Raw genomic sequence first — 25,255 nt, forward strand, 5'->3', positions numbered from 1 at the left:
AGCCTTCATTTCTCAGAGCAAGAATAGACTGACGAGTTTCAGAAGAAAGTTCTTTGTTTCTGGACATTTTGAGCCTGTAATCGAACCCACAAATGCTGATGCTCCAGATACTCAACTAGTCTAAAGAAAGCCAGTTTTTTTGCTTCTTCAATCAGGACAACAGTTTTCAGCTGTGCTAACATAATTGCAAAAGTGTTTTCTAACGATCAATTAGCCCTTTAGAATGATAAACTTGGATTAGCTAACACAACGTGCCATTGGAACACAGGAGTGATGGCTGCTGATAATGGGCCTCTTTACGCCTATGTAGATATTCCATAAAAAATCTGCCGTTTCCAGCTACAATAGTCATTTACAACATTAACAATGTCTACACTTTATTTCTGATCAAAAAGGACATTTCTAAGTGACCCCAAAATGTTGAATGGTAGAGTACAGTACATTGCTGTGCTGCATACCACTGAATTGTGAGCATGCCTTCTAGTGTGGTGTGTTGTATCCCTCAGGCTACTCTTTAAGTCTCTCTGTTCTATTTTTGTGCGTGTGTCAGCCAGCCTGCCTGTCTGCCTGCCTCCCTATCTGCCTGCCTACCTACCTATCACTCAGTCAACCTGTCTGTCTGCCTTTCTACCTGCCTGCCTACCTGTCTGTCTGCCTTTCTACCTGTCTACCTGTCTTCCTATCTGTATGCCTGCGATGGGTGGGGTTCATCAGTGGGACATCAGAACAGTCAGTGAGGAGGTGTGGTCCCAGGACTTGCAGGAGACTGACCTTACTTCCTGAGGCCGTGGGTCCACACTCGCCCTTATCGTACCACCATTTGTTTTTCAGCTTGTCTAAGACGCCTGATTCACTCAGTTTCAACACGGCTAGGTTTACCGGCGTTCTTCAAAACCGCACGTGTGAGGTCGAGGGGTCGGGGAAGGGTCAGGGGGAGGGGGAAATAACATAAATAACATCATAGGACATGTTATTTTATGTTATTCAGTCAGAAACCTAAAGAGCCCATACAGAGCACTTAACATCTGGAAGTGACGGAGACAGGAGCCCCATTGGTTTACATGTCTCTATGCTCGTGGTCGAGGAGGGGGCACCTGAGGGGCTGAGCGCTACAGACATATACATGGGGCCCCCGCTTCATCGCTTTCTGGAACGGGCACATACTGCTGGGGCCTATCTCACAACAACCAATCGAAGGCCATTACTGTGAAGCCTCAACTATTGGCTGGATTTTGTACCAGGTCAACAATTAACAAAAAAAACATGTATTTAAAATGTATTTATCCGTTAATTAACTAGGAAAGTCACAATGAGAAGTACATCTCTTTTTCAAGTGAGCACGAAAGTTATCAAAGGACAACTTCATGTTTTGGCATAAGATACATGTATGACATGCACAATGTAGTGTTTAGTGGGAGTACACAATAGGGCGGTGACTGTGACTTCAAGTTGTCTTCAAAAATGTTTCACTTAAGCTTTAGATTATGAATAGGTGAACAATAACATCTACCAATAGTGCATATTTGTGGTTTGACAGTAATCACTTTCCACTCTATAATACGTGCCACTGCGGTGCGTCACAACGCCACTGCGGGTCACAGGATGGGTGTCGCCCCAGCAGATGCCCCCGTTACCACGGCAACAGTTTTACCCAATCGGCATGGGGCTGACACACGGGTGGCTAACCTTCTCGCCACCTCCGCCGCTGCCACACTCTCCCTTGTCGTACCACCACTTGTTTTTCAATTTGTCCAACAGGCCTTGTTCATTCAGTTTTAACACTGCCAGGTTAACTGCGCTTCTTGAAAATGATAAAACATATTTGGGTGAGTGAAGGGGAGTCAATAGCATCCAATTGGGGATATGAGGGGGAAGGGTGGGATTATAAAGGGGGCACAAGGGTGGAAATAGGGGTGTGTTAGTGTTCTATCTGTAACAATAAACCCTCCCTCCATACACAGGGGGCAAAGCCTAACTTCCACTTAAGTCATACATTTTCACTTAGTCATGCAGTGATGTCAATGGGAGAAGTTATATTTTGACTTGAATGGAAATTTGTATTTGCCCCACAGATTGGACCCTTATACACAGAACGGACAATCCTCAAGTTGGGACTTGGTTCACTACCAGTTTGAGCCAAGGAAACTAAATTACAGTATGTCAATTTTTCCCTTGTTTTTATCCATGTGGCCGCTGACCAGAATGTATTTTGTCTTCCTTCACACAACCTGATTGATAGTTAGAGTCCACTACACATACTCTGCATCCAAAATGGTGGATATATTGACCAGGGCCCATAGGGAAAGGACTGTGTATTAACGTCATGTTATATATACTGTATATTTTGATTCAGAGGAGTAAAATTTGCATCAAGAGAGATTTGTCCACGTGCATTCAGTGCCTTTCAACTCTACTTTGCAGTAATATCAAGTACACACCATAAAGAGAGACAGAAATGTAACTGATAGCAACATTGGTAAAATAACTATTTCAGTAAAAGCTGATGAGAAGAGAAGAAGAAAAATATAATGAAACATCTAACCCTTTTAGAGTCACTTTAAGGTTAATGCCGTGGGAAATTGCAGCCTTGTCTGACATTATTGCTGCTTTGCATGCTGATTGGTGGGTTTCCATGGTGACCAGAAGAAGTGACTGACAGAAGATGATGGGCACGTTCCTCTGCCCATGCGTTACTGACGCATGCCAGATCTTACAATGCCTGGATAGATATTTTACGTATCAGCTAACCACATCATATGTTATAGCAATTTGTCAGTTGATGACACAGTCGAGGATGTGGCACGCAACCATTGGTTGATGCATGCCACATCTGAGCAGGGGAAAGCAACTGATAATAATGCTGAAAAAAAAATGGACTCCATCGGGAACTACCATGATCTGTCAGTGACTCCTCTTGCAGAAAACAGTGGGTAAACCCTGCACCAGTTGTTGTTTGCATTGCAAACTCATGTTGTTCCCTTCTAGAGAAGCACAGTCAGTGGAATTTACAGACAGGTAAGGATTGGTGCTGTATTGTGGAAATAGTGTGTGTATGTGCTTGCGTCTGTGTGTCTAGCAATGCGCATGTCCAGCCCACCTCAGGATTCCCCACTTTCCAGCAATTATTTTCTTGTTTTTGTGGGGTGTTAATTCACTTGTCACATAATTGTTGCTGGATCAATTTATTTAAAAAGAAAAGCAATGCACATTCCAACTCTTGCTTGTGCAAAACACATTTTCCTGTTGATTGTACAATTGCGCAAACATCTGTTATGACCGCTCAAACACTTGCCAGTGCTGTAGTTCAGTCAACAAGTATTGAGTATCCAACTCCATTTTGCAACTGTTACATTTATCAGAACTGTGTTTCTGACATTTTACCAATTTTGACAACCGTTGCTAGTGTGTTTATAAGCACTTTGTAGCAACTGCTGATGTAAAAAGGGCTTTATAAAATAAACATCATTGATTGATTGATTGAGAGAGACAGAATGCTCTGTAGGCCCTATCTAGGGTCAGGTGGTCAACAACATAGCTCTATTGTTTACATACTGCACTGAGGTGCTCCTCTCTACAGTTCACATGTGATCATCTCTATTTGTTCCATTTTCCATTCATTAAAGGATATATGGTAAACCAGAAGCAGTATTCACTAATAGATAGTCTGAGCATTATAGTATAGGCTGAGATAACTTGCTAAGGGGTGCTTGTTTGCTTTTATCATTTGCAGTATCTTTTCCCTCCCAAAAATAACATTATCTCACTCATTCTACAAAAACTGTGAAAATGTAAGTTAACTTTTATCAGTCCTTTGGCAATGGATTTATGAAATTGTGCCCAGTACACACACACACACACACACACACACACACACACACACACACACACACACACACACACACACACACACACACACACACACACACACACACACACACACACACACACACACACACACACACACACACACACACACACACACACACACACACACACACACACACTCGTTTTGGCAAAGTTCTTTTTTTAGGCAAGTCTGTAAATTCCACTGTGTATAAAGCAGCTCTAGTCTAGCCAAGTCAGACAGGACTGATCATTGACATGGCTCGCATTCACATCACTTATATCCCACCATCTCATATGACATTCACATGATTTACAGTCAAGTCGGAAGTTTACATACATTTAGGTTGGAGTCATTAAAAATCGTTTTTTAACCACTCCACAAATTTCTTGTTAACAAACAAAGTTTTGGCAAGTCGGTTAGGACATCTACTTTGTGCATGACACAAGTAATTTTTCCAACAATTGTTTACAGACAGATTATTTCACTTATAATTCGCTGTATCACAAATCCAGTGGGTCAGAAGTTTACATACACTAAGTAGTTGACTGTGCCTTTAACAGCTTGGAAAATTCCTGAAAATGTCATCATGGCTTTAGAAACTTCTGATAGGCTAATTGACATAATTTGAGTCAATTGGAGGTGTACCTGTGGATGTATTTCAAGGCCTACCTTCAAACTCAGTGCCTCTTTGCTTGACATCATGGGAAAATCAAAATAAATCAGTCAAAACCTCAGAAAATAAATTGTAGACCTCCACAAGACTACAATTTCCAATGCCTGAAGGTACCACGTTCATCTGTACAAACAATAGTATGCAAGTATAAACACTATGGGACCACGCAGCCATCATACCGCTCAGGAAGGAGACGTGTTCTGTCTTCTAGAGATGAACGTACTTTGGTGCGAAAAGTCCAAATCAATCCCAGAACAACAGCAAAGGACCTTGTGAAGATGCTGGAGGAAACAGGTACAAAAGTATCTATAGCCACAGTAAAACAAATCCTATATCGACATAACCTGAAAGGCCGCTCAGCAAGGAAGAAGCCACTGCTCCAAAACCGCCATAAAAAAAGCCAGACTACGTTTTTTTAACTGCACATGGGAACAAAGATTGTGCTTTTTGGAGAAATGCCCTCTGGTCTGATGAAACAAAAATATAACTGTTTGGCCATAATAACCATTGTTATCCTGTTAGGGCTAGGGAGCAGTATTTACACGGCCGGATAAAAAACGTACCCGATTTAATCTGGTTATTACTACTGCCCAGAAACTAGAATATGCATATAATTATTGGCTTTGGATAGAAAACACCCTAAAGTTTCTAAAACTGTTTGAATGGTGTCTGTGAGTATAACAGAACTCATATGGCAGGCAAAAACCTGAGAAGATTCTGTACAGGAAGTGCCCTCTCTGACCATTCCTTGAGCTTCTTGGCTCTGTTTATTGAAAACTGAGGATCTTTGCTGTAACGTGACACTTCCTACGGCTCCCATAGGCTCTCAGAACCCGGGAAAAAGCTGAATGATGTAATTCCAGCCCCTGACTGAAAAACATTATCGCCTTTGGTAAGTGGCCGATCAGAGGACCATCAGACTGAGGCTCGTGCACGAGGGGATCCCATGTTTTAATTTTCTCTCTCTTTGAACGTAAACACGCTTTCCCAGTCGGAATATTATCGCTTTTTTACGAGAAAAATGGCATAAAATTGATTTTAAACAGCGGTTGACATGCTTCGAAGTACGGTAATGGAATATTTAGACATTTTTTGTCACGAAATGCGTCGTGCGCGTCACCCTTCTTTACACTTCGGATAGTGTCTTGAACGCACGAACAAAACAGAGGATATTTGAACATAACTATGGATTATTTTGAACGAAACCAACATTTGTTATTGAAGTAGAAGTCCTGGGAGTGCATTCTGACGAAGAACAGCAAAGGTAATAACATTTTTCTTATAGTAAATCTGACTTTGGTGAGGGCTAAACTTGGTGGGTGTCTAAATAGCTAGCCCTGTGATGCCGGGCTATCTACTCAGAATATTGCAAAATGTGCTTTCACCGAAAAGCTATTTTAAAATCGGACATAGCGAGTGCATAGAGGAGTTCTGTATCTATAATTCTTAAAATAATTGTTATGTTTTTTGTGAACGTTTATCGTGAGTAATTTAGTAAATTCACCGGAAGTTTGCGGGGGGTATGCTAGTTCTGAACGTCACATGCTAATGTAAAAAGCTGGTTTTTGATATAAATATGAACTTGATTGAACAAAACATGCATGTATTGTATAACATAATGTCCTAAGATTGTCATCTGATGAAGATCATCAAAGGTTAGTGCTGCATTTAGCTGTGGTTTGGGTTTATGTGACATTATATGCTAGCTTGAAAAATGGGTGTCTGATTATTTCTGGCTGGGTACTCTGCTGACATAATCTAATGTTTTGCTTTCGTTGTAAAGCCTTTTTGAAATCGGACAGTGTGGTTAGATTAACGAGAGTCTTGTCTTTAAAATGGTGTAAAATAGTCATATGTTTGAGAAATTGAAGTAATAGCATTTCTAAGGTATTTGAATAACGCGCCACGGGATTCCACTGGCTGTTACGTAGGTGGGACGAAATCATCCCACTGGCCCTAGAGAAGTTAAGTTTGGAGGAAAAAGAGGGAAGCTTGCAAGTAAAAGAACACCATCCCAACCGTGAAGCACAGGGGTGGCAACATCATGTTGTGGTGGTGCTTTGCTGCAGGAGGGCCTGGTGCACTTCACAAAATAGATGGCATCATGAGGATGGAAAAGTATGTGGATATACTGAAGCAACATCTCAAGACATCAGTCAGGAAGTTAAAGCTTGGTTGCAAATGGGTCTTCGAAATGGACAATGACCCCAAGCATACTTCCAAAGTTGTGGCAAAATGGCTTAAGGACAACAAAGTCAAGGTATTGGAGTGGCCATCACAAGCCCTGACCTCAATCCCATAGAAAATTTGTGGGCAGAACTGAAAAAGTGTGTGCGAGCAAGGAGGCCTACAAACCTGACTCAGTTACACCAGCTCTGTCAGGAGCTCAGTTCACCCAACTTATTGTGGGAAGCTTGTGGAAGGCTACCCAAAATGTTTGACCCAAGTTAAACAATTTAAAGGTAATGCTACCAAATACTAATTGAGTGTATGTAAACGTTTGACCCACTGGGAATGTGATGAAAGAAATAAAAGCTGAAATAAATCATTCTCTACTATTATTCTGACATTTCACATTCTTAAAATAAACTGGTGATCCTAAGACAGGGAATTTTTACTAGGATTAAATGTCATGAATTGTGAAAAACTGAGTTTAAATGTATTTGGCTAAGGTGTATGTAAACTTTCGACTTCAACTGTATATCCCACCATCTCATTTGACATTCACTATTTCTGCGTCCCAAATAGCACTATTTCCCTAATTAGTGCAGTTCGGGTCGCAACATTATGTTAACCTTCCCAAAATTCCCCAGGTTTTCCAGAAATCCCAGTTCGGGATATTCCCGGATTCAGAAGGGAGTAAGCAGGAAATCCAGGAATTTGGGGAAAGTTGCCAGTATTTTGCAACATTGGTCATAGTAATATATTAGAGTAATATTTGGACTTATCTAGGGCCTTTCAACATGCTGTTTCAACTCCCACTGGCACACCAACACAAAGCAGCACAAACATCACCTGACAACGAAGAAGTAGAGCTGCAACAAAAACAACTGTTGCCATGACCGCATGCAGACCAAACACAAATGTAAAAGCCACTACCTTTACCTTCATGATCACTATACATGAAAAAAAAATCCAACCCAAATAAGTGTTACATGAGTGATACATGAGCGTTATTAAACATGTTCAGGCAGCACGCCAGGGAAGGTGGAATAACATAACAACACGCACAGCTTGGACATATTGTTATACTACTCCACCCACCTTAACAGTGAACCCTTGGGGGTGGCCACTCCATATCCTTTGGAGTCCAGGTTGCCGCCGACCTTCATGGTGTCGCAGGGTTTCCGCTGTTCTGTGTACTCGTTCATGGTTGACTCCAATAGGAAAGCGTACTTCCCTTTGCTCTTCCGCACACGTACAACTCCCTCCTGTGTGTTCTTGGTAAACACAGTCGGTTCGGCTGACTTCATGTAGCCCCACATCTTCTCGTAGACTGCGATCTTTGACCTCTGTGGTTGGTTTGGGTCAGATCGGAGGAGGGGTGGAGGAAGAGTAGAGGTGGAGGAGGGTGGAGAGAGAGCATAGAGCGAGCATAGCCAAATAGAGAGGAGGACATAGTTAGTGTACTGTAGAGATTTACTGGTGGAGTGAATATTGACTGGAAACAGTTACTGTAAAAACACACACTCCTCCCCCAGTGAATGAGTATGCTTGAGTGAACTGATCAGTATTGTGTACAACACATGGTGTCGTGTGTGTGTGTGTGTGTGTGAGCTGATCTGTTCAATACTACTCACCCTATAACGTCATATTCCTACATACACAAAAAGCCTATGAAATACAGATGTAGGATCTTAATTTGCTCATCCTGTTCCAGGAGAACTGGAAATGTAAAACGTGTAGTGTATTTGAGGTTTAAAAAGGCTTCTGAAGTTTTTAATTTCCACTTTGATTTTCCCTTTTTTTTTTTTTATGTCCATTAATTATAATCCACATAATAATTCACATTTCCTGTTGCTGTAGGTAACTGGCTCAAATTGAGATCTTACATCTGTAGGACAAGGCTATAATATGATAAAACAGACACAGCTGGTGTCTAGTCCAGACTATACTCACCCTGAAGAACTCTTTAGTGGAGCCGGAGTCTAGGGTACCGTAGGCGATGTCTGTCTGTTTAGCCAGGTCCTCAGCACTCTCTATAGGCGACACCATCCTCTCTACTGTGAGGAAGGCAGCCAGGTTGGCCGTGTAGGAGGAGATTATGATGAGTGTGAAGAACCACCACACACCACCCACAATACGCCCCGACAGAGACCTGGGGGAGAGAGAGAGGAAGAGGAGGAAGGAGAGGGGAGGAGGGAGAGGAGGAGAGGAGCGAGAGGACGGGGGAAGGAAAGAGGAGAGGAAGGAGAGGAATAAGGGAAGTGTGGAGGTGAGAATGAGAAGGAGGAGGAGTAAGAAAAGAGTGAGCATGGCGAGGAAAAGAGAAGAGGAGAGTAGGGGGTGTGATAGAGAGAAGAGTCCGTCAATAACACTAATTATTATGAATCAACACAAATCCACAAACTGTATTAAGAAGTGAGAGTGAATTACAAACAAACTTATCGGTGACATGTGTGGTCTAGCAGTTAGAGCTGCTGATCCTGACACACATATACAGTGCATTCAGAAAGTATTTAGACCCCTTCCATTTTTCTACATTTTGTTACATTACAGCCTTACTCTAAAATTGATTAAAGATATACACTACCATTCAAAAGGTCGGGGTCACTTAGACATTTCCTTGTTTTTGAAAGAAAAGCACATTTTTTGTCCATTAAAATAACATCAAATTGATCAGAAATACAGTGTAGACATTGTTAATGTTGTAAATGACTATTGTAGCTGGAAACGGCTGATTTTAAATGGAATATCATCACTCCTGTGTTCCAATGGCACGTTGTGTTAGCTAATCCAAGTTTACCATTTTAAAAGGCTAATTGATCATTAGAAAACCCTTTTGCAATTATGTTAGCACAGCTGAAAACTGTTGTCTGATTAAAGAAGCAATAAAACTGACCTTCTTTAGACTAGTTGAGTATCTGGAGCATCAGCATTTGTGGGTTTGATTACAGGCTCAAAATGGCTAGAAACAAAGACCTTTCTTCTGAAACTTGTCAGTCTATTCTTGTTCTGAGAAATGAAGGCTATTCCATGTGAAAAATTGCCAAGAAACTGAAGATCTCATACAACGCTGTGTACTACTCCCTTCACAGAACAGCGCAAACTGGCTCTAACCAGAATAGAGAGAGGAGTGGGAGGCCCCGGTGCACAACTGAGCAAGAGGACAAGTACATTAGAATGTCTAGTTTGAGAAACAGACGCCTCACAAGTCCTCAACTGGCAGCTTCATTAAATAGTACCCGCAAAACAGTCTCAACGTCAACAATGAAGAGGTGACTCCGGGATGCTGGCCTTCTAGGCAGAGTTCCTCTGTCCAGTGTCTGTGTTCTTTTGCCCATCTTAATCTTTTCTTTTTATTGTCCAGTCTGAGATACGGCTTTTTCTTTGCAGCTCTGCCTAGAAGGCCAGCTGTGGGGATGTTTTTCAGCGGCAAGGAATGGGAGACTAGTCAGGATTGAGGGTAAGATGAACGGATCGAGGGAAAGACGACCGGAGCTAAGTACCTGCTCCAGAGCACACTCCCCATCCAACCTGACAGAGCTTGACAGGATCTGCAGAGAAGAATCAGAGAAACTCCCCAAATACTGGTGTGCCAAGCTTGTAGCGTCATAACCAAGAAGACTCAAGGCTGTAATTGCTGCCAAAGGTGCTTCAACAAAGTACTGAGTAAAGGGTCTGAATACTTATGTAAATCTCTTTGGTTTGTCATTATAGGGTATTGTGTGTAGATTTATGAGGGGGAAAAATATTTAATAGAATTTAGAATAAGGCTGTAATGTAACAAACTGTGGAAAAAGTCAAGTGTCCTGAATACATCTGAAAGTCGGAATGGCAATCTCACCTACTTTTCCTGTCTCCCCTTCACTGTCCTTTCTCAACAAATAACCCCCCCCCCCAAAAAAAAATAACAATAACTTATCCAATGTGCCAATAGGTAACTTGGCAACAGACTGCTATTCTGCCAACCTACCACAGGGAGGAGCTCTAAGAGCACACTGACTTCACACTGCACAACACCATCCAGCCCATATTCAGATCCACCTTAAGGCAAAGTGGCTCATTAAAACCCAATGTGCTTCTGCGTCGATCTCTTTCTTTCTTTCTATCTTTCTTTCTTTCTTTCTTTCTTTCTTTCTTTCTTTCTTTCTTTCTTTCCCTCTCTCTTTCTTTCTTTCTTTCTTTCTTTCTTTCTTTCTTTCTTTCTTTCAATGTTTATTGGTGAGATGAAAAGAGCTGGCAGTGCTTTGGAGAGCAACCGACGACGTCACACAGCGCTCCCTCCGTTCAGCTCTGTTTTTGTCTTGTTTGTTGGCTCAAGGGAGACAGATAAGCCGACTCTCAAGCGAGCGGGGGGAAGGTTGTGAGGAGAGTCAAACATAATGGTGCATTGGAGTTAACAAACAACGTTCTCTCTCCACCCTCGGTACAAACCAAACATAGAGAAAGCTGTATGAAAACCCCTTCAGTTCCTGTTGTTTTGTCAAACTCAGCATTTTCACACCATTCCACAAGTCGATGCCGACCTGAACCAAGCCTTTTCATGATTCACATTACCGTGCAGACCCGAACCGACCCAAACCGTACTCTGCTGAACTGGCATGATTATTTCATTTTTTTCTTTTCTCATGGCCCTTTCTTTCCAGCATACAGTGACTATGGTGGATGTGTACCCAGGCCAGTGCAGTACAGCTCTGCTCAGTAATGTGAAAAGGGTGTAAGAAGGGACTTTCCGAAAATATTCCACATCACCTACCCGTTCCCCTTATCGCACACTGTGTTCCCTCTAGTCTTGTCCCTAGAACATGCCACCAACCTGTCCCAATGTCTCATGTTACAATCTCTCTCTCTTCCACTCTCTCTCTCTCACACACACACACACACACACACACACACACACACACACACACACACACACACACACACACACACACACACACCCTGTGTCACATTGGGGCTGTGCTTATGCCCAACACATAGCAAAGATCTCACCAACCAAGAGCCGCAGCAGCAGCAAAGCATGTACACAGAAGGCTATGCTGTAGAATACATTACTATACCCTCTTTTAACTCTGGATTTGAGTACAGATTACCTCTCTATTATTTCTCTTGGTTTCACTCTCACTCTTTCTTTCTTTCTCTTTTTCTCTCTGTCTCTCATCCTCCCTTTTTTTTCTCTCCCGCTCTGGCTTTCTCTCCTCTTCCTCCCTCTCGTAGGGTTGCTCTCGTTGGCATCGAGAGGCCAGCAGCTGTGACTAAGGACAGACAGTTAGCCAGGGACTTCCTCTCTCCAGGCTGTGTTGATCCCAGGTGACTCTAGTGACGTTCATCCATCTTGACAGATTGGCATACCCTGATGGGCCATGGCCAACTGGGGGAAGGAAGGGGGGGGGGAGGTTGTTATCTGGGGAGGGATCATCGCTGCCATACGGTTGCCCCTCTGGGATGGGGAATGGTACAGTCTGACCCTGGGTTTAGCATGTTACATGGGTGACGGGAGCAAGACAGCCGTGTTACAGGGGGAGACGGGACTGGGAACGTCAATGGGGAACGTCATTGTGTGTGCGATTGTGTGTGTGTGTGCATGCATGCGTGAATGTCTGCGGGCCCTGGTCAAAAGTATTGCACTATGGAATTGGATACCATTTCAGATGCAGCCCTGACTGCCTTTGGAGTGGTGACTCGAGTGGGGACTTGTCCAATGTATCCCAGTGTATTAAGTCATTCAGCGAAGCAGAGATAGACTAGCTGCTGCTGGCTGCTGCTGCTTTGGCCAGTCCGAGTGGCCTGCCTCACTGTAATCAGGTTGGTTCAGCCTCACACAGACAAACGATTAGCAGTGGAGCCTGTGGTGCCTGGAGCCCAGACATGTCCATCATGCTACAGCAGAGACACAGCGCAACCTACATATTGAAGTGGTGACACCCACACATACTGTACACACACACACACACACACACACACACACACACACACACACACACACACACACACACACACACACACACACACACACACACACACACACACACACACACACACACACACACACACACACACAGAAACTCTCTGGGCTGATGTGTGCTGTGATGTCAGAAGGTTGTGTCCTCCCAAATGATACTTTCCTGTTTGCTTGATATTTGTTTGTTAAATTCGGTTTTTCCTTCTTTTTGCACTGATACTGTAACACTCGGTTGCATGTAATGTGAACTATGGGTACTAAATCAGGATTTTCACACTACTGAGCTGAACCGAGCCGAGCCAAACCAAGCTGTGCTGAGCTGGCCTGGTAATGCATTCATCCTAGTTGCTGGAACCGGGCTGACAATGTGAAAAGGAAATATCCGGGGCCAGCACAGTTTGTTCGGGTCGGCATGATAGTGTGAAAAGGGTGAAGATTTACTGTGTTTCTGAAAGTTAAGGTGGTTAGTTATAGGAGATGGAGAGAACACGGTAAGGAAAGGCAGAGTGAGTAGAGGAGGGATGGAAATGGGATTGGAGAGTCATACCTCAGCAGAATCCTCCTCTTTTCAGCCGCTGGTGAGGAACCCCATTTTAAGAAACTGAGAAAATGGACACAAGCTGAGCCCAAATGACACATCCCTTATTGGGAGACTGACGGACAGTGTTGGACACAGCCAGAGCCAAAATGAACCCCCTAAAGACACAGACTGATGCAACGGAGAGATGCGTTGTGAATTCTAATGCACACCTTATTAGAAAACTGACCCAAGGGAAGGATCTATCCAGAGCCAAAATGAACCCCTTCAAGAAGCCTGTTGTGAAACACACATACTGTATGGAGGTATAGAGGTTCTAGTTTTGCTAAGGGTCAAAATGCCCCAGCCCCCCACTGATCATACGACCTTACTCTTTCATAACACACACACTATTAGACACATTCACACACACACTATTAGACACATACACACACTATTAGACACACACACACTATTAAACACACACACACTTGAATTCCTACAAAACTGTCACTGCAACGTCTCTCTCAGCCAAGTGAATGAGATGATGGGACGTCTCCGGTGTTAGCCACAGAGATGTGTGTGTGTGATTCACCATACACATACTCTTCATTATTTGATGTCTGCATGAGTTGTGTGTTTGTGGACAGGTAATCAGGATCACAGCATCTGATGTACAATATTACATAATATTACATAATAGCAGAGATATACTGTATAAAGAGTATATTAGGAGAGAGAGGGAATATATATATATATAGATTATCTCTCTCTAGGGAGAGAGAGAAAGAGAGTGAGTGAGTGAGTGAGAGAGAGAGAGAGAGAGAGAGAGAGAGAGAGAGAGAGAGAAAGAGAGTGAGTGAGTGAGTGAGAGAGAGAGAGAGAGAGAGAGAGAGAAAGAGAGGAGAGCCACATGAGGTTGACCTTGAGAAGAGCCTAAATAAATGACGAGGTGTTGTCCGTTCCCAGCATGATACGCCCCCAGGCTAGCCACTAGTGCTTTAGTTATTTATGCTATCCCCCTCTCCCTCTCTCCTCCTCTCCCTACTTCCCTCCCTCCCTCCATCTCTCCATTGCTACCCTGATGAAGAATGAAAACACCTGGAAATCTATTTGACCCTACATGAGCCTGTACAATTTCACACTCTCTCACACTCTCGCAAGCCAAAATGATATTCATATAAATGATAGGGCAGACTGAAGCAATCAGCACTGACCAAACAGGCCAAACCTATCGCACCTGCTCAATTAGACCAGACTAGAGTAAGGCAGCATAAAAAAAACGGCCAAACCAATTGCACCCCATCCAATTAGGCCAACAGATGAGCACAGACTAGACCAATCACACCCAGTTTAAATTGTGAGTTGGATTTTTCTGGGGATGATCTGATAGCGTGTTAACATTTTTGGGACAAAAAAAGCTGCCAGAACTTACAAGCATATCTGTTACAGAAGGTACTTGCACTTGGAAACCTCCCCAACAAAATAAAAATTACATAATTTTTTATATCTAGTTATAAGTTGACATGGCAACATACTAGCTACGCCAGAATGTTTGGGTGCTTTAATGGCATCCTGTCACGCCCTGACCTTAGAGAGTCTGTTTTATTCTCTATTTGGTTAGGTCAGGGTGGGACTTGGGTGGGAAAATTTATGTTTATATTTATTTGTTGGCCTAGTATGGTTCCCAATCAGATGCAGCTGTTTATCATTGTCTCTGATTGGGGATCATACTTAGGCAGCCCTTTTCCCACCTGAGATTGTGGGATCTTATTTTTGGTACTGTGCTGTATGCCCTACTGAACGTTACGTTTTCGTTTTGTATTTATTTTGGTTTTGTTTCGATGTTCATCTAATAAAGAATGATGTACGCTTACCATTCTGCACCTTGGTCTCCTCATTCAAACGATGAACGTAACACATCCAAAAAGATTAATATTATTATGATAGTCTAAATGATGTAGTAGTATCTGTCTAGTATCCTGAGTCAAAAACAGTGTTGTGCGTGGCAAATGGCATCCTATCCCCTATATAGGGCACTACTTTGGACCAGGGACCAAATGACTCACTATACACTATACAAAATGATACAGAACTATACAGTATACACTATACAGAACTATACAGGGAATAGGCTGCCATTTGTTACACTAAACTGGGATTTGTTCTCAATTAGGGTGCTCCCATGTCACCACTTCAATCACACACACTCCCCTCTCTCCCTCCCGTTGCCATGGAGATCTGGCGTTACCGCCAGAGACAAGCACACAGGGATATTAATTACTGCATTCATTATTATGGGGTGCCTTGGGGAAACGTGTGTTTGTATGTCTTTCGCTCTCTTTCTCTCTGTGTGGGTATCTGAGGATCAGGATTAACCTTCATTAAAGTAAAGGATGGAACATCAGTAGCGGATAACCTTTAGACCTGTCAATCATCTCACCACTGGGTCTTCATCTCCCATTGGACTGTGTACATATGTAGGATCTTAATTTAACATACAGTGAGGGAAAAAAGTATTTGATCCCCTGCTGATTTTGTACGTTTGCCCACTGACAAAGAAATGATCAGTCTATAATTTTAATGGTAGGTTTATTTGAACAGTGAGAGACAGAATAACAAAAATAAAATCCAGAAAAACGCATGTCAAAAATGTTATAAATTGATTTGCATTTTAATGAGGGAAATAAGTATTTGACTCCTCTGCAAAACATGACTTAGTACTTGGTGGCAAAACCCTTGTTGGCAATCACAGAGGTCATACGTTTTTTTGTAGTTGGCCACCAGGTTTGCACACATCTCAGGAGGGATTTTGTCCCACTCCTCTTTGCAGATCTTCTCCAAGTCATTAAGGTTTCGAGGCTGATGTTTGGCAACGCGAACCATCAGCTCCCTCCACAGATTTTCTATGGGATTAAGGTCTGGAGACTGGCTAGGCCACTCCAGGACCTTAATGTGCTTCTTCTTGAGCCATTCCTTTGTTGCCTTGGCCGTGTGTTTTGGGTCATTGTCATGCTGGAATACCCATCAACGACCCATTCTAAATGCCCTGGCTGAGGGAAGGAGGTTCTCACCCAAGATTTGACGGTACATGGCCCCGTCCATCGTCCCTTTGATGCGGTGAAGTTGTCCTGTCCCCTTAGCAGAAAAACACCCCCAAAGCATAATGTTTCCACCTCCATGTTTGACGGTGGAGATGGTGTTCTTGGGGTCGTAGGCAGCATTCCTCCTTCTCCAAACACGGCGAGTTGAGTTGATACCAAAGAGCTCCATTTTGGTCTCATCTGACCACAACACTTTCACCCAGTTGTCCTCTGAATCGTTCAGATGTTCATTGGCAAACTTCAGACGGGCATGTATATGTGCTTTCTTGAGCAGGGGGACCTTGTGGGCGCTGCAGGATTTCAGTCCTTCACCGCGTAGTGTGTTACCAATTGTTTTCTTGGTGACTATGGTCCTAGCTGCCTTGAGATCATTGACAAGATCCTCCCGTGTAGTTCTGGGCTGATTCCTCACCGTTCTCATGATCATTGCAACTCCACGAGGTGAGATCTTGCATGGAGCCCCAGGCCAAGGGAGATTGACAGTTCTTTTGTGTTTCTTCCATTTGCGAATAATCGCAACAACTGTTGTCACCTTCTCACCAAGCTGCTTGCCGATGGTCTTGTAGCCCATTCCAGCCTTGTGTAGGTCTACAATCTTGTCCCTGACATCCTTGGAGAGCTCTTTGGTCTTGGCCATGGTGGAGAGTTTGGAATCTGATTGATTGATTGATTGCTTCTGTGGATAGGTGTCTTTTATACAAGTAACAAACTGAGATTAGGAGCACTCCCTTTAAGAGTGTGCTCCTAATCTCAGCTTGTTACCTGTATAAAAGACACCTGGGAGCCAGAAATCTTTCTGATTGAGAGGGGGTCAAATACTTATTTCCCTCATTGAAATGCAAATCAATTTATAACATTTTTGACATGCGTTTTTCTGGATTTTTTGTTGTTATTCTGTCTCTCACTTGAAATAAACCTACCATTAAAATTATAGACTGATCATTTCTTTGTCAGTGGGCAAACGTACAAAATCAGCAGGGGATCAAATACTGTTTTCCCTCACTGTATATTGTCACAGCAAAATAATCCTGCAGCAACAGGATTTGATCATTTAGTCCATGTTGCTTGATCGGTGGTTAGGCTATTAGCTGGCCAAAAGTAGGCAACATGAAAAGTGCAATACACAGTGCATCGGAAAGTATTCAGACCCCTTTACTTTTTCCACATTTTGTTACGTTACAGCCTTTTTCTAAAATTCATTAAATACAATTTTTCCTCATCAATCTACACCCTACAATGACAAAGCGAAAAACATTTTTTTGAAATGTTTGCAAATGTATTAAAAATAGAAACAGAAATACCTTATTTACATAAACATTCAAACCCTTCGATGTGAGACTTGACATTGAGCTCAGGTGCATCCTGTTTCCATTGATCATCCTTGAAATGTTTCTACAACTTGATTGTAGTCCACCTGTGGTAAACTCAATTGATTGGACATGATTTGGAAAGGCACACACCTGTCAATATAAGGTCCCACAGTTGACAGTGCATGTCAGAGCAAAAACCAAGCCATGAGGTCGAAGGAATTGTCCTTAGAGCTCCGAGACAGGATTGTGTTGAGACGCTGATCTGGGGAAGGGTACCAAATAATGTCCTCAGCATTGAAGGTCCCCAAGAACACAGTGGCCTCCATCATTATTAAATAGAAGAATGGGAGAAACTCCTCAAATACAGGTGTGCCAAGCTTGTAGCGTCATACCCAAGAAGACTCAAGGCTGTATTCGATGCCAACGGTGCTTCAATTAAGTACTGAGTAAAGGGTCTGAATACTTGTGCAAATGTGATATTTTATTTTTTTATTTTTTTTATACATTTGCAAAATTGTCAAATCTGTTTTTACTTTGTCATCATGGGGTATTGTGTGTAGATTGAGAGAAAAAAATATATTTTAGAATAAGGCTGTAACGTAAAACAAAATGTGGAAAAAGTCAAGGTTCTGAATATTTTCCGAATGCACTGTAACTGTGTGTTAGTGTGGGTTTTCAGTGGATTTATGCAGATCACAAAGCTCATCTGGATTTCCTGCGGTACAAGAAAATTATCAGCAACAAAAGTGTTATCAAATTAAAATCCTACATTTGTATGTCATCAGTGTGAGATGGCTTCCTGTACAATGCTATCAGAAAGTATTCAAACCTCTTGACTTATTCCACATTTTGTTGTGTTACAGCTTGAATTCAAAATTGATTACTTTTATTTTTTGTCTCACCCATCTACACACAATACTCCATAATGACAAAGTGAAAACAAGTTGTAATAAATTTGTGCAAATGTATTCAAAATGAAATACAGACATTTTTTATTTAGAATCAATATATGTTAGAATCACCTTTTGCAGCGATTACAGCTGTGAGTTTTTCTGGGTAAGTCTTTTGTACAATATTTGGACATTATTCTTTTTGAAAATTCTTCAAGTTCTGTCAAGTTGTTTGTTGATAATTGCTAGACAGCAATTTTCAAAATTTTCCATAGACTTTCAAGCTGATTTAAGTCAAAACTGTACCTCCAGTGTATATTTGGCCTCGTGTTTTAGGTTATTGTCCTGCAGAAAGGTAAATTTGTTTCCCAGTGTTTGTTGGAAAGCAGACTGAACCAGGTTTTCCTCTAGGATTTTGCCTGTGCTTAGCTCTATGTTTTTTTTTATCCTAACAAACTCCCTAGTCCTTGCGGATGACAAGCATATGCATAACATGATGCAGCCACCACCATGCTTCAAAAATATGAAGAGTGGTACTCAGTGATGTGTTGTATTGGATTCTTCCTAAACATAAAGCTTTGTATTCAGGACATAAAGTTAATTTCTTTGCCACATTTTTTGCAGTTTTACTTTAGTGCCTTGTTGCAAACAGGATGCATGTTTTGGAAGAAAAAAAATCTCTATAGGTTTCCTTGTTTTCACTGTAATTTAGGTTAGTATTGTGGAGTAACTACAATGTTGTTGATCCATCCTCAGTTTTCTCCTATCACAGCCATTAAACTCTGTATCTGTTTTAAAGTCACCATTGGCCTCATGGTGAAATACCTGATCGGTTTCCTTCCTCTCCGGCAACTGAGTTAGGAAAGACACCTGTGTCTTTGTAGCGACTGGGTTTATTCATACACCATCCAAAGTGTAATTAAAATCCTTAAGTCTATTGAAGCAACAATGCTTCAATCTAATGAATATAATTAAAAAATCCCCATTAAAATTAGTCAGTTTAAGCTAGAGATGTTTTTTTGCATGGGCTACGTCTCAACCCACCACATCCTCCTACAGTATGTCGCCCTTCCACATCTGTGGTGAGAAGTGGCAGAGCTACAGTGCTGTTTATCAGACCAGGAAACATCCCAAAAATCGGTCTTCTCATGAAAATGTATGTACGGTTTAGCCTAAAATCTCACTGTTCTCGGTTTTGCTCTTACGACCCCCACAAGTGTCACGGGACTCATCTGAAGGTAACCAATACAAAAATAAGGGGTTACATAGGTGTCCAAAAAATATATACAGTATATATTTCCTGAGCTTTAAAACCGTAAATTTTTTTACTCTCTTTTTTTGCCATTTTTGAATATGTTATTTGATGTGTTTCTATCGGTTATAGTAGTAAAGGCCAAATTCAATATTTGATCAAATCATTTTTCAATACAAATTTTTTTATACCTAAAGGGGTACTAAAATTCTAAATCAAATAGCTAAATGATCCATTGTATGAACATCTAAAAACAATTCCATGTGTAGCTTGGTAGAATCCCTTCACCATGCTCAAAGGGATATGTAATGTTTTAACTGCTGAACTTATTTAGGCTTGCCATAACAAAGGGGTTGAATACTTATTGACTCCAGACATTTCAGATTTTCATTTTTTATTAATTTGTAAAAATGTTGAAAACATAATTCCGCTTTGACATTATGGGGTATTGTGTGTTGGCCAGCGACACAAAATATACATTTAATCCATTTGAAATGCAGGCTGTAACACAACAAAATGTGGAAAAAGTCAAGTGGTGTGAATATTTTCTGAAGGCACTGTATATGCCTCGCACGTACGCAGGCTTCCTTTCCTTATCACTGCAGATGAGTGGTGTGCTATAATCCTAAACCCTTCACTAAAACTGCGCCCTTGGCATTCCCTCATTTTCTCCACACTCCCAAAGTCCCCTAATCCCTCGGTGGAGGGGATTTGCATGTCCCCTTGTCATGGTAAACTTAAATCGACCCCCTCCGTAGTGAACTTTTGTTGACAGATTGGGACAGGGCCCGTGGGATTACTGCAACTTTATCTGTGATAGGTGTGGGACAGACAGACAGATATACACAGTAGTCTGACCACACTGTGGAGAGACATAAGGACAACATGTAGACGAAATGTAGAGTTTCAATAGTAAACACTGACTAAACGACTAAACTGTAGCAGTAATAAAATTCCAGAAAACTTCCCAAAATTCCCAGGTTTTCCAGAAATTGCAGCTGGAGGATTCCCATTTGGATTATTACTTGTCTTGCGTATTCCCTCTTGATTGCGAGAATCCCAAACTGTGATTTCTGGAAAACCTGATAATTTTGGGAATGTGTCCAGAATTACATACAGTATGTTGTGGATGAGGATCCCTTGTCATGGGAAATAAGTTAACTTAAGTGGACGACTTAAAATGAAGTGGACTTGAGTCAAAATCATAGGCCCACTATAGCTCCCTCAAGATCGAGGTGCTATAGGACGTTATAGGATGCTACGTAACGGGCGCTATCATTTTGACGTTGCTCTTGTCTAATGTACCTTAGTGTTCTCCATCTTGTGTATGCCTCTGCTCTGGTCCTGTGTAGGAGGGCTGAAAAATACAGGCTGGGTTTGGTCCCTCCTCTCCGTCTTACTCCATTCTTAATCTTAAATCTTAGAGGAACTTAAGATATCTATAGGAACCATTAAAGACTACAAAAGCTTAAACTTAAACTCAGCGATATGACGTGACCACGAGCAGCAGTATGAACCAAAGATAATGCAGGGGAGATCAACCTTTTGCTTTCAGCTGTCTTTGTGTGTTTTGCGGAAGTCACCATAACTGCTATTGTAATGCTAACTTCATATCGCTGAGTCTACCTTTAAAATGTCTCTAAGGATCATAAAGCTGACCTGGGACCTATTTGACGTATGTCAAATACATACCTCAAGTCCTTTTAAATATTCAACTGTGCTTGATTTAGTTTTCTCTGTATCACAGAGCAAATATAGTCCCAAAAGTGCAAACTCCAAACTAGACCAAGCACACCTCAAATACGTTTAAGTATTTGACACAGGATATTATCTAGGAAATTTGACCCAGGTCTGTCATGAAATTGCTATGAATATAACTACACAAATCCTAAAGATCTTCATCCCGACTACAGAACAGCAGGCAGATGCTCTGTGAGTGGGCAGAAAAGTGTGTCACAGACAGGAAGCTTGACCTGGAAGCAATGACACCCAGCACTGACTGGTTACTGAATATTTTTTGGTGGTTCATGATCTGACGAGAGGTAGATAATAGTAAGTAATGGATGATATACCCTTTGACCTCTCATGCCTGTTGAACGCAGAACTACAGTGTATGAAACACACACCAGACACAATGGGACAGCAGTCCAATTTCCTCCTAAACAGACAGATCACAATGCACGCCCAAACACAAACACACACACGTACACACCAAAGCACAGCAGACAGTGGCTAAACTAGAAACTATAAGCCGAGACGAGACATTCTTATTACAAACTTCAGGCCAATGATATTTACAGCGGCCAGAAAAAGTATGTGAACCCTTTGGAATGATCTGGATTTCTGCATAAATTGGTCATAAAATTAGATCTGGTCTTCATCTAAGTCACAACAACAGACAAACCCAGTCTGTTTAAACTAATAACACACAAATTAATGTATTTTTCTTGTGTATATTGAATATATAATTTAAACATTCACAGTGTAGGTTGGAAAAAGTTTGTGAACCCCTAGGCTAATGACTTCTCCAAAAGCTAATTGGAGTCGGGAGTCAGCTAACCTAGCGTACAATCATTGAGATGAGATTAGAGATGTTGGTTAGAGCTGCCCTGCCCTATAAAGGCTTGCTATTCACAAGAAGCATTGCCTGATGTGAACCATGCTTTGAACAAAAGAGATCTCAGAAGACACAAGATTAAGAATTGTTGACTTGCATAAAGCTGGAAAGGGTTACAAAAGTATCTCTAAAAGCCTTGATATTCATCAGTCCACGGTAAGACAAATGATCTATAAATGGAGAAAGTTCAGCACTGTTGCTACTCCCCCTAGGAGTGGTAGGAGTGGCCGTCCTGCAAAGATAACTACAAGAGCACAGTGCAGAATGCTCAATGAGGTTAAGAAGAATCTTAGAGTGTCAGCTAAAAACTTAAAGAAATCTCTGGAACATGCTAACATCTCTGTTGACGAGTCTACCATACGTAAAACACTAAACAAGAATGGTGTTCATGGGAGGACACCACGGAAGAAGCCACTGCTGTCCAAAAAAAACATTGCTGCATGACTGAAGTTCGCAAAAGAGCATCTGGATGTTCCACACCGCTACTGGCAAAATATTCTGTGGACAGATGAAACTAAAGTTCAGTTGTTTGGAAGGAAGGAACACACTATGTGTGGAGAAAAAAAGGCACAGCACACTGTCATCAAAACCTCCTCCCAAGTGTAAAGTATGGTGGAGGGAGCATCATAGTTTGGGGCTGCTTTGCTGCCTCAGGGCCTGGACAGCATGCTATCATAGATAGTAAAATGAATTCCCAAGTTTATCAAGACATTTTGCAGGAGATTAAAAGGCTATCTGTCTGCCAATTGAAGCTCAAAATAAGTTGAGTGATGCAACAGGACAACGACCCAAAACACAGAAGTAAATCAACAACAGAATGGCTTCAACAGAAGAAAACACGCCTTCTGGAGTGGATTAGTAAGAGTCCTGACCTCAACCCGATTGAGATGCTGTGGCATGACCTCAAGAGAACGATTCACACCAGGCATCCCAAGAATATTGCTGAACTGAAACAGTTTCGTAAAGAGGAATGGTCCAAAATTCCTCCTGACCGTTGTGCAGGTCTGATCCGCAACTACAGAAAAAGTTTGGTTGAGGTTATTGCTGTCAAAGTAGGGTCAACCAGTTATTAAATCCAAGGGTTCGCATACTTTTCCCACCCTGCACTGTGAATGTTTACACAGTGTGTTCAATAAAGAAATGAAAATGTATAATTGTTTGTGTGTTATTAGTTTAAGCAGACTGTGTTTGTCTATTGTTTTGACTTAGATGAAGATCAGATCAAACTGTATGACCAATGTATGTAGAAGTCCAGGTAATTCTTAAGGGTTCACATACATTTTCTTGCCACTGTAGCTATTTTCACTTATGCGACACAAAGGGACAATTTTGGTGTGAATACTAAGGAGACAAAAAAATGATGGTGCAAATTTCAATTGGAGTAACTATGGTTGTTCTGCAACAGACAGTGAAGAGACTCATAGTTAACCAGTGAATGAAACATGTATACTGTATGAGCCATAGCATCCCGAGGCAGCTGTTATCAATGGCAACCAGCCTTTAACACTCAACATAATAAAGAAAGGGACATTGTGGGGACATTTGGATGTAATGTAGTACTATGTGTTTAATTTATGTGTATATGTCTCTAACCTAAGAGATGTTTGGATATAGTCTAGTACTATGTGTGTAATGTCATACTGTGTGTGTAATGGAGTAGTAGTAGTGACATATTTATCTCTCAGCTGGGCAAGGTATAATATTTCAGAATATATTGCTGTAGTAGTATGTGTGTACTGTAGTAGTATGTGTGTACTGTAGTAGAGTGCATGTACTGTAGTATATCATGCAGTCTTAGTAGTAATGCATCTATCTCTCACCTGGGGGAGATGTCACATCCCTGCTGCATGAAGGCACCCAGGGAGAACCAGAGGGAGTTGAAGATGCCAAACTCGTTGGGGGGCTGGTCGCTGGGCGGACCGTCGGTACCCTCTTCGGGCTCCTCGGTGTGCCACTCGTACGGGCTGAAACGGCTGACCAGGAAGAGCACCACGCTCACGCCGATGTAGGCGAACACAATGCACATCCAGATCTCGTAGGCCAGCGGGTCCAGGAAGGAGAACACCCCAGGTTTGGACTTCTGGGGCTTCTTGATCATGATGGAGATGCCCAGCGACATGAAGGGCTTGGAGAAGTCGATCACCTCCTCCCGGACCAGCGTGATTGTCAATGGGGCCACAGCGATTTCCGCTTTCTGTGTGTGGGCGGGGGGGAGAAGGAAAGAAGGAAGGGAAATAGCGGAAGTGGTTAGCCTTTTGACTAGAGAGTCATCTAAGCTCCTAATAAAACTGTAGACAAACGGTAGACAACAGTGGACAAAACAGTGGACAAAAAGGTAGACTACATGTTTTTGTTCTCTTTCCACCTTATTCAGCACTGTCAACTTCACACACTACAGTGAGTGAGTGTGAGCGTGAGGCGAGCCCCTATCCAAATGTATTGTACTAAAGATGAATTGTTCCCAAAGGGACATACATGTACTGTACATACAAGATCAGCTACAGTATGTCAGAGCCAGAAAAGCCAGGGGCTGTATGTATCAAGTATCTCAGAGCAGGAGCGCTGATCTAGGATCAGGTCCCTCCTGTCCATGTAATATTATCTAAAAGGCAAAACTGATTAAAAAAAACTATACTGAGTCGCTTGATGGATACGGCCCGAGAACTCTCTTCTTAGTCGACCATGTCAATCATTCACACATCTGTCTATCCTCCTATCTGACACACTAAGTATACAAATCACAAACAACAACAACAACCACCAGTATTTTCTCCCCATCCCGCCTTTTTTCATTTCGCCACTTTTTCTGATTGAACACGTCTTACAATGATACAGTTTCTAATAGAAAAAGACGGGCAGTAGCTCTAATCCTAGCGGCTTAATTGGAAAGGCCGTGGATCTGAAGGAGAAGGGAATCAAA

General features: G+C 42.0%; 1 protein-coding gene across 4 annotated transcripts in view; it reads right to left on the minus strand.

Annotated features, from left to right (window-relative positions):
* The window catches only part of LOC106603719 (glutamate receptor 4), a 205,718-nt gene that overhangs the window by 7,829 nt on the left and 172,634 nt on the right, over nucleotides 1–25,255 (minus strand). For 2 of the 4 annotated variants that reach the window (XM_014197748.3, XM_045717277.2), the window contains exons 11-14: nucleotides 24,156–24,529; nucleotides 8,640–8,838; nucleotides 7,785–8,032; nucleotides 772–886 (exon numbers count right to left, since the gene is read on the minus strand). In XM_014197748.3, the coding sequence (XP_014053223.1) occupies nucleotides 772–886; nucleotides 7,785–8,032; nucleotides 8,640–8,838; nucleotides 24,156–24,529 (936 nt within the window). Of the gene's footprint in view, nucleotides 1–771; nucleotides 887–1,686; nucleotides 1,802–7,784; nucleotides 8,033–8,639; nucleotides 8,839–24,155; nucleotides 24,530–25,255 lie in introns of all 4 variants that reach the window. The other 2 variants (XM_014197742.3, XM_045717275.2) reach the window with 1 other exon arrangement.

This window comes from Salmo salar, chromosome 04, assembly GCF_965601325.2.
Source record: "Salmo salar chromosome 04, fSalSal1, whole genome shotgun sequence".
NCBI lineage: Eukaryota > Metazoa > Chordata > Actinopteri > Salmoniformes > Salmonidae > Salmo > Salmo salar.